Source organism: Gastrolobium bilobum, unplaced genomic scaffold (genome assembly GCF_033153095.1).
Source record: "Gastrolobium bilobum isolate Gb01-03AN ecotype WA unplaced genomic scaffold, APGP_CSIRO_Gbil_v1 utg16495, whole genome shotgun sequence".
Taxonomy (NCBI): Eukaryota; Viridiplantae; Streptophyta; class Magnoliopsida; order Fabales; family Fabaceae; genus Gastrolobium; species Gastrolobium bilobum.
This window is the reverse complement of record NW_026897958.1, coordinates 353,885-366,919: the sequence shown is the minus strand read 5'-3', so window position 1 is coordinate 366,919 and position 13,035 is coordinate 353,885. Positions and strand designations below refer to the sequence as shown.

General features: G+C 33.2%; 2 protein-coding genes across 3 annotated transcripts; one reads left to right on the top strand and one right to left on the bottom strand.

Annotated features, from left to right (window-relative positions):
* Positions 1-4,556: 4,556 nt before the first annotated feature.
* On the bottom strand, positions 4,557-5,318 carry LOC133311746 (uncharacterized). The gene is made up of 2 exons (XM_061512838.1): positions 5,025-5,318; positions 4,557-4,934 (listed from the first exon to the last, which is right to left on the bottom strand). Exons 1-2 carry the CDS (start codon positions 5,283-5,285, stop codon positions 4,767-4,769), a joined length of 429 nt encoding a protein of 142 aa, XP_061368822.1. The 5' UTR covers positions 5,286-5,318; the 3' UTR covers positions 4,557-4,766.
* A 2,786-nt stretch (positions 5,319-8,104) lies between these two features.
* On the top strand, positions 8,105-12,730 carry LOC133311728 (putative PAP-specific phosphatase, mitochondrial). 2 transcript variants are annotated; one of them, XM_061512823.1, is made up of 9 exons: positions 8,105-8,243; positions 8,325-8,421; positions 8,597-8,699; positions 9,123-9,334; positions 9,636-9,695; positions 10,028-10,404; positions 11,224-11,302; positions 11,381-11,431; positions 12,403-12,730. In XM_061512823.1, exons 1-9 carry the CDS (start codon positions 8,143-8,145, stop codon positions 12,547-12,549), a joined length of 1,227 nt encoding a protein of 408 aa, XP_061368807.1. In that variant the 5' UTR covers positions 8,105-8,142; the 3' UTR covers positions 12,550-12,730. The 2 variants fall into 2 exon arrangements, with proteins under 2 accessions (XP_061368807.1, XP_061368808.1); XM_061512824.1 differs by having other exon boundaries at positions 8,117-8,238; positions 8,347-8,421.
* Positions 12,731-13,035: the final 305 nt, after the last annotated feature.

Here is a 13,035-nt window from a genome sequence, read left to right as displayed (position 1 = left end):
CGTAATAATGTGATGTGGGAAAACGTGTGTGTTTTTTTCCTGATATTGACCCCAATCAGAGGAGCAGTTGACGTTTCCGAGTTGACTTTATTATGCGTTTGAGCGTGGGAAATGGGATAAGAGTGAGTAGTTTCTGTCTCGCTTTCCCATGGGCCCAAAGTTCCAATTCACATTTCTTGATGACTTATGCGTTTAAAGTTTAAACTTCAACTGAAGACTTTTCCTCGTAAAATGTGGCGGGCCACATTTTTCCAAACCCGCGTCTTCGGTCTGCCCTCATGATCTCCGTGTTATCCACAATACCTCCAACGATCACTACTCGTGAATTTCATGCTTTGAAATTGATTCACCTCTTACTCTCGCCACTGCCACAAAACCTTCAGGGGGCGTTCGTTAGAATTTTTTTTAAAATTTTCGGAAAACTGAAAGTTGTAAATGTATTTATCTATATGTTTGGTATACGATTTTTAAATTTTTTTTGGAGAATCTCATTTTTCCGAAATTTTATTTTGTGTGTAATTTTTTTTGAAAATATCATCCAGGAATACTATCCACGGTATGGTATTTTAGGATTCTCGTAGCAAGGGAAAATTTAATACAACTAAACATAGTATCAAGAAAATTAACTCAATATCTCCGAAAATATTTTAGTCTACCAAACAATTTTTTGGTAACATTTCCATAAAACTCATCTTTCCATCATATTCCTAAAAATTCTGATTTTCGGATAGAAACAATTTCTCTTTTACCAAACGCCCCCTTACAGTAGGCGATTATATTTGTTGTCATTTTAATTTTATCACTTTTATTATTTATTCGATTATCGTTAACTTAATTTGAAATCAATTTTTATCCTTGATTTTAAAAGGGAATCAAATAAGTAATAAGAATAATACAATTAAAATAGGGTTTTATTTCTCTTATGTCACATAAGAAAAATCTTATCTCCTACTCTCACTTCGATTTTCGTGTTCTATTTTTTTCTCTTTTCTTTTTTAAAAAATAAAGTGAGTCTCGTCATTTGTTGTGAGGGCAGGAGAAAAGATTTATCTTATGTGACATAAGAAAAATAAGAGTTTTATATATGTCATATTGTAGGAAACTTGTAGTGTCATGTTACTCTAATACATTTCATGTGGGTTCCACTCAAAAAAAAAAGAAAAAAAGATGGGGCCATCACTTTTTGTAAGAGTGACATGATGTTACAAATTTCCTACAACGTGATATATATATATATAAAACCTTAAAATAATAATTATAACTTTTCCCGACAAACATATTTACACTAAGCATTCCTAGTCTTCATCCATTTTAAGGATCTTCGCTACCCCATATGTATGTACACTACACACGCCTTTGTTTACCCCCTCGGATTGCTGGGATGCGGATACGTTATTATTAGGCATTTCCTCTACTTCTCTTTACATAGAACACCAGCTTTTTAGAAGAAGAAAAAAATTTAATGCTAGGGAGTACTGAACTAGATTGATACTCTCTTTTACTAATTTTTTTTCTAATTTTAACTCACTTTTTTTTTTAAGTCCCAACAGTTTTTCTCTTCTAATATGGATGTACTTATATTAGGAGTACCAAAGATTTTCTCCCACTTTTATGAGTTGGTCATCACTGATATATCTTATCTTGTAATCTTTTACACACACGTAAAAATATGTAAGGTTTATATTTTTCTTTTCTTTTCTTTACACGGCTACATATAGATCCCACATATTTTTATTTATATGTAAGAGATAATTTTATTTCCTATAATATAAGCAACATCAAACTCATTACAACTTTTATAGAATTAGCATAATTTTGTTTTACTTTTAAATAAAAGTGTCCAAAAGGAACAGGTTTTGGGTCACAAAGTAGTAGTTTGATAAAAAATTATGCCACTCGCATTTACACACGTGACAATATTTGAATTTAATAAACTTGTTCAAGTTTTAATAAAACAATTTCCTTTCTTTTTCTAACTTTTCTTTTGTTGCATAAATGGCATCACAACTATTTGAATAAATAACTAAATTGAAAAATAACCATATATGTGAAGTATTAAAGTATAATTTCATTAATTTTCATTTTAATTTCTTTTACTTTTTATAAGAAAAGATACCTAAGTTCTTCAAGTCTTAATGATTTTCATATAAGTTTAACTATTCTATTATGAGGGTGTATCTCTTTACTTGTCTTTTAGGCCTAGGATGCTCATGTGGCGCATAACTTTATGCTCTCTAGGTCCTAAAGACTCTACAGTATAGATTGAATTGAACAATTCGACGTGGAACATTTATCATGTAGCCTTAGAACTTCAACTTAGCTATTTATGGGGACTTTTGAGATCTATGTGACATTTCATTTTTTAGCATTTAGCTATGAAACTAAATAAAAACATTTTTAAAGCTATAGGAAATAAGTACAACTTCAAAGCAAATAAATAACAATCAAGACATACTAATAAAAATTATTGTTTTTACTGTTTATTTCATGGGCATCTTTTAAATATTTTTATACGTTTCAAATAACAAAAACTCTTCTCATTGCAAAGACATTCCAACTTGAATGTTTCAAATATGCTTTAGTATGTTAAAATTGAATAAATATAGGGTTCATTTTTTCTACGGTCAATGTAGATAATTTATCTACATTGAGCCCAAAACGACATTATTTTGACGCGGAAATCAATGTGTTTTTGTAATTATAATTTATTTCAGAATTATAATAGTCTTTTTCATTATAATTTTTTAATTTTTCAATCCAAAACGACGTCGTTTTAGAAGTGAATGTAGATAACTTATCTACATTCACTTTAGAAAAATTAAAGCCATAAATATATCATACAAATTAGGCACAGTTATTTGTTCAACTGCATCTCCTATTATTAGGGATGGCAATACAGGTATTGATCCGCAGGTTGACCCGTGACTCAACCCGTCAAAATGCGTGTCGTGTCAACGTACGGGTAGGAGCGAGTCATGTACGAGTTGTATGAATGTGACACGTTTTTTTCGTGACGGGTCACGGGTCAACCCACAGGTTCACATGTCAACCCGTACAAGGTTATTTTTGTAATTTTTATTCATTTATATACTAATATATATAGTCATTATTATTTATATATTATTATTTTTATTCATTTATTTTTGTAATTTTCTCAAAAAACATAAGCTAGTTTATTTTTGTTGTTTTAAATTTATTTATTTTTTAAAAAATCTCACTTTTTTTTTAAATTTTAAATTTTGCGGGTTGTGTCGTGGCGACCTGTGACCCGTAACGAGTCATGTTCGGGTTCGTGTTTTTTGACCCATTTACAAAACGTGTCGTGTACGGGTCGTGTCGAATAATGTACGTGTCGAACGCGTGTCATGTCGGGTCGTGTCGAATAGACCCGTATTGCCACCCCTACATGTTATTATCATTAACCGTAGGCAAGTTTATAGCGGGTGAGAATTCTCTCTAATCTTAAAAAACGATAAGGATTGTGATCAATAAATATAAGGGTAGGAATTTGGTTTGGCCAAACCTTTCCTGGCTTCTTGGCCATGCATTTTTCTTTTGACTGATCCATTTTTATTTTTATTTTTGTTAGAATAATTATCCATTTTTATTAATGGTAATTTTTTTCGAATGTAAAACTAATATTTTATGTTTTTTTATTATCCAATCGGATTTTAAGCATGTATTAAAAATGCTTAGATTTAGTAGTTTATTCTTAAAGTTATCCTAAAATAATTAGATATTTGGAAGTTTATCAAATTGTTAGGGAACAACCAAACTACTTAAACTAATCCAATTAATCTAATGTTTTTTTTAGGACTTATTGACTTATTTTTACTAACCAATAAGATTTAAGGCTTTAGTCTTCTTGATCATGACTCATTTACTTTTGAGTAACTAAATTAGCTTTTTTTTAGTTACTCTAACTAATTTAGTTTTTTTTTTTTTGGGTACTACTAGAGCTTAAAATGGATTATAGGAAATGACTTACTACTAGTCATCATTACGTAATTTCCTTAAAATAATTAGTTGTTAAAATATAACTGCTAGGTAGTTTGAAATTAACAAAAAGTTAATCAGGACACCTAAGAAATATATAAGGGAATTGAAGTTAAAAAAAATGTCATGTGATGAATTTGACGGGTTGACCCTTTGAGTTCAAATCAAATTGCCACTTGTAATGAATTTGTAGAATATGACAATTGTTTTTGTCATCTCTCTAAGGTTTATAGATAAAGTACTATCAGGGTTGGTTAGGGAAATTTTACAATTTGAGGAACCTATTAGAAATTACACAAAACACTTGTGATTTATGAACAATTTATACAATTGATGACAATCCAGTGAAACCTATAAAAAAGTTATTTAAATTTCTTAATGTCATGCAACCTGTTTATATAATTCTAATTACGCTTTAAAATATTTAAATATACACAATTTAATTAAGAGGGAATGTTTCATTCTCCGGAACATCCAAGCAATTAATGGTGAGTCCATGCTTTTATACTGCATCGGTCTGAATCTATCCCTACAAAGTAGAAATTTACATGTATCATGTTGTGTAATGCCACACAAGGATTACTGGAATTTGGCACCCAACGACATCAAATTAAACCAGGAAGGATCCTTCGAATTATAAAAGTTGTAATTCAATGACTATGAAGCATTTACCATAAGAATTTTAGAATGTGACACCAAAAAAAGTGTCACCCCTTTATTGATTAACATAATCCTAGAAAACTCATGGCTTAAAACAAATAAATAAAGAATTAAAATGGTAACTCTGAATCATCCCATTGAAGAACCGCAGAGCCAATGTTCTGCTCCCTTTTCAGCTTGTCTTTTAGGAACCAATCACATACCTTCCCAGCATTAAGCTCTTCGATTGGACACCCTTCTTGCTCTGATATCACTCTTAGTAAATTCAGGGACGATATCTACAACAACAACAACAACAAAAAATAAAATGAAAACTCATTGAAGAAACAATAGTCAACCACAATCCATGACAAGGTCAAGAGGGGTACCGTTAAACGGCATAGAAAGCGCTCATGGGTGCTCAACCCAGATATCTCCACCAAACCAGCTTCCTCCAGTGTCAAAAATGTTCGCTTCTCTGGCTTCTTCTCTCCCCCTTGTCCAACACTGCATTTGAGTTCTCTTCTACGTGAAGCCTTCCTTTGGTCTATCAAACTAGTTTGTGTTTGTCTAGAATTTCGTAGCTTTGAAGGGTTGAAGAGAAATGTTCTTTGAAGACATGTTTTATAGGGTTGTAGTGAAATCATCATCTTTTTCTGTTCTACTTTTGTTGAAAGATTGTAGTTAAGGTGGCTTATCTATTATTCTTCTTTATGTGGTGGAGAGCAACTGGAATTTCTACCCACTGGACCACCGATATTTGGACTGACTCCAACCCAATCTGGCCCAGGATTACCTAGCCGGGCCTTCAACATGATTATCGTTAAGGTAGCCCATATGTTGCTACACCGTCACCAGAACTGCTTCAGCTTCAGAGCAAGAAATGGAAACATTTTGTCGGGAAAGTTTTAAGCATAGTTACGGAGTATACTCTGATACGCAGTACGATTCCTACGATATGATTTACAAATATAGCTATATATATTGTGGAGTTTATCAAAAAATAGTTTGTATCGAATAATATAATATTATCATACGATACAAAAATTGAATTAAATGAATTAAAATTTGTAATTTCAATAAAAAAAAATAAAAATTTGATTTATGATTTAAATTAAAAATTATTAATAATAATAAAAAATAAAAATAAAAATTTAATTTGTGATTTAAGCTCAAATTTTTTTTTTTGAAAAATCTGCATTAATAAAAGAAATAATTAAAATATCTATTTTAAAATTAATTTTATTTTGTATCTTATTATTCAATAAGATTCGCTACACCATATAAAAAACTGATCAAATAATACACGATATTGCAATTCAACAAAAAAAAAAAAAAAAAAACATTTCAACGACTGAGGTCCTTTCTAAAGTATAAAAAAAATAAAAAATAAAATTATGAAAATTGTTTATATACAACTAACTAGCACGCTATAATATTTATATACTCACAAAATCTTATTAAAATGTAATGTTGTCAAAGTCATATTTGCATAAATCATGCTGTATTTTACAGTGCAATAATAATATTGACAATAATGTTTAATTGAGTCATGTTAGCATTTGCAAAAATTGGACGAAAGCATTCAGCATTCTTACAAACTGAAGCAACAGAAATTGATAGCAGTGGCTGAGTTCAGAGACATAATTATTGCTGTACTCATGTGTAAAGACGTATACATACACATATCGGCAAAGCTTAACGAAGACACACATACACACCCAAAAAAAAGGAAAAAATTAATCCCGTAGATAAAAAATGGAGCGAAGCAGGGATCTCTTGGATCAGTTGGGACCCCAGCAACTCAAGTACATGACAGTGCGCAGAGACTCTTCTGCTCGTTTGAGGTTGTCATTGTTGGAAGTTGAATCAAAAGAAGTTGAGAAACGCCTGGCCTGCTTCGAGGAAGAGGAGCATGCTGAATCCCTCAGAGACTTTATGGTTGAGTCACACTTTGACCCCTGCTCTTTCATCCCCTGAACCATTCTCATCCCTGCTTGATATAACACCCTACTCGTGTACCTTAAACTCATGCCCAGAATTGAAATTAGCCTTTTTTATACTGAAAAAGTGAAAATAATCTTTAGCTTTCTTTCTTTCTGAAATACAAGTGCTATAGAAAAGCTCTCGTTGGATTTTGGATCTGAGAAGTGTAAAATGGCTTTTCAAGCTCAATGGCTTTTTATAAAAGAAGTGGGTTGAGGTTAAAAAAAATAAAAAAACATGGGTCACCTGGAGGAGAAGGTGGAAACAACCGGCTGCGAATGTGGTCGCTTTGCGGAGTTTCCGAAGAAACAAAGAACCACGGGCACAATTCTGTGGGCGAAGGACACGTGTAGGTCGCATTAAAAAGGATTACAACAAGCTAACGCCACGTGGGATTTTCGAACTTTACGTTATCTTTTTTTTATTTTAGTACATTTACGTTATCTTGTTTAGTTTTTGTATTACTGTATTAGGCTTTGTAGTGGAAGATATTTTGGAGGGCCGTGGATTGATGGAAAGTGGATGTATACGAACAGAGAAACGGTTAAATCGGAAAGTAACTACTGAGGGATTAGATAAGAATTGAATATAGGGGTTGTTGTGCTTTCAAATATGACTTTTTCTTTCTTAATTGTCATTTTAACCAAACTGTTTCCCATGGTTTTTCTTCGTGCTTATCTCTTGACTGTATCCTATTCGTATACAGCTCACTACTGTTCTCGTCCAATTTGTGACGAGGAATATTCTGGATGATAATAATACCATGTATATTTTTTCTTCTAACGTATAAAGCCAATACTTCCCTTTTATTTTAATATCTTGGGGTCTTCACATCTAAATATATATTAAATATAGACGAACTCAAATATTTTATTTAATTCCTTTGAGAGGTACACTGTGTGGCATTACCTTTATTTCTGTTTTTTATACATGAAATATAAAAAAAATAAAAAAGATTTTTTGGTATCAAAGCTACCTTTAAGATTCGCCACATATTATATGAAATATAAGTGACACATCAATATGACTTGGCAAAGAAGTACACAGTGATGGTGAAACTAAATGCTCCCTAAACAACGACCAATCATAAAGATCAAGCAAACTTTAAGTCTAATTCTCCATTATTTTCAATCCGACAAAATATAGATCCTACACCACTTGCGTACATTAAACAAAACCAAGGGGCTTGACGCAGGGCATGCTCAGCTCAATGTCTATGAATTTTTCCATTTTTCGTACTTATATTTCTTAATTTTTGAAATTGAAAATAATTTCTTCCTTTTGTTTTTCACTAAATAAAATAAATTTTGATTTTTGAGATTAATATTTCTCCATCAATATAAAGATAATTTTTATATTTTACACTCATATGAGTGCAATACATAGGAAAAATATTAATTCTTTAATTTTTATATAAACATATTGCTTCATATAAATAAAAAAGATTTTTTTTTTTTTTATTAAAAATAGAGAGATAAATGTTCAGTAGTTCCCCTTCAACGAAGGACACTGTGCAGGGTGATGGTGATGGTGATGGCTCGTGTCTTCGCCGTCCGATTCTTTGACGGTGGCGGAAGTGTTAGTCGTAGTCGTAGCTGTAGCATCCGACGCTTCAACGTAAGGTTTCTGCCGTTTCTCTATTCATCTCAAAATTAAACTCTTTTCATTTCCTCTCAAAACCTGAAATTCCGTGATTCCATTAGGGCGAACCTTCCATTTCCTCAGAAAAATGCTAAGTATTACAAAGAGCTTGAAGCTGCCGTTGATGTAGTCCAGAGGGCTTGCCGTCTCTGTGTTCATGTGATGTTCTTTGTCACCTTTTTCCCCAATTTTGGTTTGGGTTCTAACTGTTCTTAATTTGACAAACCATGCAGTGGAGTTCTATCAAAATTGTATTTTTTGACCTTTATTATTTTGAAGCATAAAAGCTTTGAAAAATGTTACGTGACGTATATGGATTGTCTGCACTGTGCAGGTGAAATCATCTTTACTCTCAACTGATGGGAAGGTTCTCGAAAAAAATGATCAGACCCCGGTGACTGTGGCAGATTTTGGAGTTCAGGCTCTCTTAAGTTTGGGTATTAACTTAATGTCAAATTTCAAAGTAGCTTAGCATGTTCATGATTTCTGATAACTGTATGAATGCAACCATACCCATTGTGGTATAATGAATTTGATTTGACGTGGTCAATTACAGTTCTATCTAAGTTGCTCTTCTCTCTGGGGATATAACAACAATGTGATGAATATGATTTTGAAATAAGGACTCAGTGGAACTTTGAAAATGCCAATGGAGTCCGATTAATACTCATAATTTCCGGCCAATGTCATTCAACAAAATTGCATAAATACTAGTTTTCTGCAGCATAGTTTCCTGATATTAATGAAATTAAGCTAGTATTATGCTTAGCATTTAGCCTTGAAAATGATGATCAGAAGCTGTTATTCTTTTCATGGGATTGAAAATTCTGGTTTTATATCTTATGTGATTATCAAAACAGAGTTAAATCAGCTGTTCCCTTCTATCCCGTTGGTGGCTGAGGAGGACTCTGCTTTCTTGCGATCAAGAAACTTAGCGGATGCTGTGCTCAGTGCAGTTACTGCTGAAGCTAGCTCCACTTGTAAACCACTGACACAAGATGATGTACTCGAAGCGATTGATAGAGGGGGCACAGATGCTTTTGTGTTTGGATCAAAGCCGGCCACATATTGGGTGGGCATATCTAAGCAGTTCAATTAAATGCTATAATGTGATGCATTATAGCTTTTTCAAAATTTGATTCCTAGCATCATTTTCTGTGCTGTATGAGATGTTAGTTTAGTACACATTTCATTACTGAGATGAGCAAGTGGTGGTAATTATTCCCCCTTTTTTTTAAAACTATATATTTTTACAATTTGACTTCTACTAGTCCCTAGGACCTTATCTATTTACAATTTAATGCTGGGAATTCATGAATTTTCTTTCTCATGGTTTTATTTCGCTCAGAACTTAATTCCATTGAATAATACAGGTGCTTGATCCAATTGATGGAACACGAGGATTTCTCAGAACGAGCAAAGCCTTATATGTGGTAAGTCATGATGAAGGTTGATTCAAGTTTCTATAGATACTTCTTGAAATTCTTTTCATATTATAGTGTACAACCATAGACATTTCCTAGTGGTTCCATCTGGAAGAGCTCTCTGATGTAGAGTAAACATTTGCTTGTGATAGTGTTTATGATTTATGATGCACTTTCGTCTCGAGGAATGTGTATAATATAAGCTGTGTATCACTGTATTACATCTTAAGATAAGGAATACTTGTGATGAATGTTTTTTTCTTCATAGTGCATCATATGTTTATCTGACTTCGTCATTATTATCATCATCTTTGTCTAAGGAATTGTCAAAAAAAATACAGGTTGGTTTGGCTCTTGTGGTTGAAGGGGAGATTGTGATTGGTGTTATGGGTTGCCCTAACTGGCAGGAAGATTTATCCAAGAAATCCTCTACTGAGATGATGGAGGGTAGGGATGCTCTTTCTGGATCAGGAACTATAATGATTGCTCATATGGACTGTGGAACATGGACAAAAAGGTTGAATAGCAAGCCCAAATTGCCTAGTGCGTGGACCAGATGTTCTGTTGATGGGTCTGACATAGTACATAAAGCACACTTCTGTATTCCAGATAGTCAAACATGGGAATCACTGCCACTGTCTTCTTTATTTAATGCAACAAACAACCCTGATGATGTAGGGAACAACCAAATTCTTCTTTTGTCAACTTGTTGTGGAAGGTCTGAGAAATATCCATATATATTTTCAACTTTATTGCATCCAATCGAAATGTTTTGGTAATTGATGTTTTATGAAGTGTGGTGTGAACTAGCTGGCAATGTATGAAGCAATCCATTACAATCCTGCTCCAAGGTATGGGACTTGGAGTCCCACATCAGAAATATAAGGATCTAGTGTGGGGTTTATATGAACTTTGAGCTCTCCTACCTCATGGGTTAGCTTTTGGGGTGAGGCTCTCCCAAGGTTCGTATCAATTGGTATTAGAACCTTCCACTATGTCTCCTGGTTGCAATCGAGCGGCGCGGCTAATGACACTGGCATTCGCCCGGGGCTAATAAAAGACTAGCGTAAAGCCAGGTCGCATGAGCGCTGGGGCTGCGGAGCATGGTGAAATATTACAATCCTACTCCAAGGTATAGGACTTGGAGTTCCACATCGGAAACATAAGATCTGGTGTAGGGTTTATATGGACTTTGGGCTCTCCTATCTCATAAGCTAGCTTTTGGGGTGAGGCTCTCCCAAGGTTCATATCACAATCATTCTTATATTTTGTTTTTGCATATCCTATTTTTACTGCTTAGGTTTTTACGTCAAATTACAGTGCACTCTTTGAAAGGAAGTCTTTATTAATCTTAAGTTTGAAGTTTGAACAGTGAAGTTGTTGCTCTGATTACTAATTCATTTAAGTGTAATTACTATTCTGAAATTTATTGATAGGATCATCTCATGGTTTTAAAAATTGGCGCTATTTATTTTTACGTCCATTGATTTTTCATCTTTTCTTCCTTTCTTTTTGACATTCTTGTGGATCAATGCAGTTTATGCAAGTATATGATGGTGGCTTCAGGTAGAGCATCTGTTTTTGTTCTCCGAGCAAAAGAGAAGACCATCATAAAGGTAGCCTGTCAACTTTTAGTTTATAATTGGATGGATAATTTATGTAGCATTTGTTTATTTTATTTTGGCCATGTGTAGGCGTGGGACCATGCTGTTGGCATGATATGCATTCATGAAGCAGGTGGAAAGGTATGGTTTTTCTTCTATTTTGTTTGAATATTCTGATTTTTCAACTTGAATTCATAATGTTCGCATTAGTCTTAATCTGGCATGATTGATTTCTTCTTGTTTATAAGATAGCATACCAATTATGAGAATATACTGCAGAGTTGTGTTAAACTGGTAAACATGAGAAGATTGAAGTGTAAACTTGAGTTTTTATTTTAATAACAAGAGAGTATTATAGTTGCAGTAGCAGTTTGCATCTCTTCTCAAACACGGAACATTACTATGGTATTACTAACAGGTTACTAATGTCAAATACTAAAAGCTGGGCTCAGACATCATGTTTAGTGTGCCCCCCTCCCAAAAAAGAAAAAGAAAAATACTATTTGTAACAAAATGCTGTTGACATGCTTCAATGTCTGGTCTTCTATTTACAAAACAAGTTTATCTCTGGTGACTGTGGACATACTGTTAATTCTAACTCGTTATGGAAGACAACTGTTCCTAGTTTTTCATATTCTTGTTTTGTGTCCTGTTAACCTTTTCATCAAGGCATGATATTAAGTTACCATCAAAATGTTTTTGCGTATTTTGTTTTTCTATTAGGCATGTAGTTAAAGGTATGAGCAATTTCTTCCAAATATTTCCACTGAAACTACTACAACTTTAGACAATTGTTGTTGTGCTCTCCATAACTGATGACAGCTAGTTTATATCTCTTTTCCATCTAATCAACAAGCGCTTGTTTGTTCTTTGATTTCCTAGTGCCCAAAAGGAATTCTCTTACGAGATAATGTGGTGTGACCTTTTACTTCTGTAGTTTTGCTACCTTATCCAGTCTTGGGATTTATGATATCCCTTTTAAGTTGTTTTAACACAGATTTATAATTCGTGGATACTTGTATATGAATAACCGTATGTATTTCTTATATCATCAATTTTGTTTTATTTTTTGTTTTGTAATTGGTTCATGGGATAACATCCAATTTGATCAGGTAACAGACTGGAAAGGGAGTGAAATAGATCTTGCAGCAGATCAAGTTGGCCGGCGGATTATATTCCCTTCTGGTGGTGTCCTTGTTACCAACGGCAATTTACATAATCAGATTCTGCACATTATCTCTCAAACTTCAAGAGTTTGATGTTCGGGGGAATCGTCCATCCTGGCATTATTTTGAAAAGTGATTATGCCAAATGAGGATTGATGCACCTTATTACCCGTGGTTTGGGTTCAATTTTCAGGTTTTCTTTTTTGATAGGTGATATGTAATCCCACCTTCCTGTAATCTAAAACTTTTATGTACCAAGAAAAGTGATTATATTATTTGATAATTTATTTGTAATCTTGGTGAGTCTCAAATTTTCATTTAAGATAGCATATGATATATAAGTCGTATTCACTATTTTTTTTTTCTAGCAACAGCCATCCCTACCATCTAATTATTCATGTATATTAAAATAAAATAAAGCACGTTTTACTTTTGACTTTAGGGGGTGTTTGGTTCAAGTTTTTGGAGAGGATTACCGGTAATCCTTCTTTGGTAAATGTAATTACCACGTTTGGTAGAAGGAATAAATTACGATTCCCGGATATCCAAGGATTACCGGTAATTTGATTTATAAAGAAA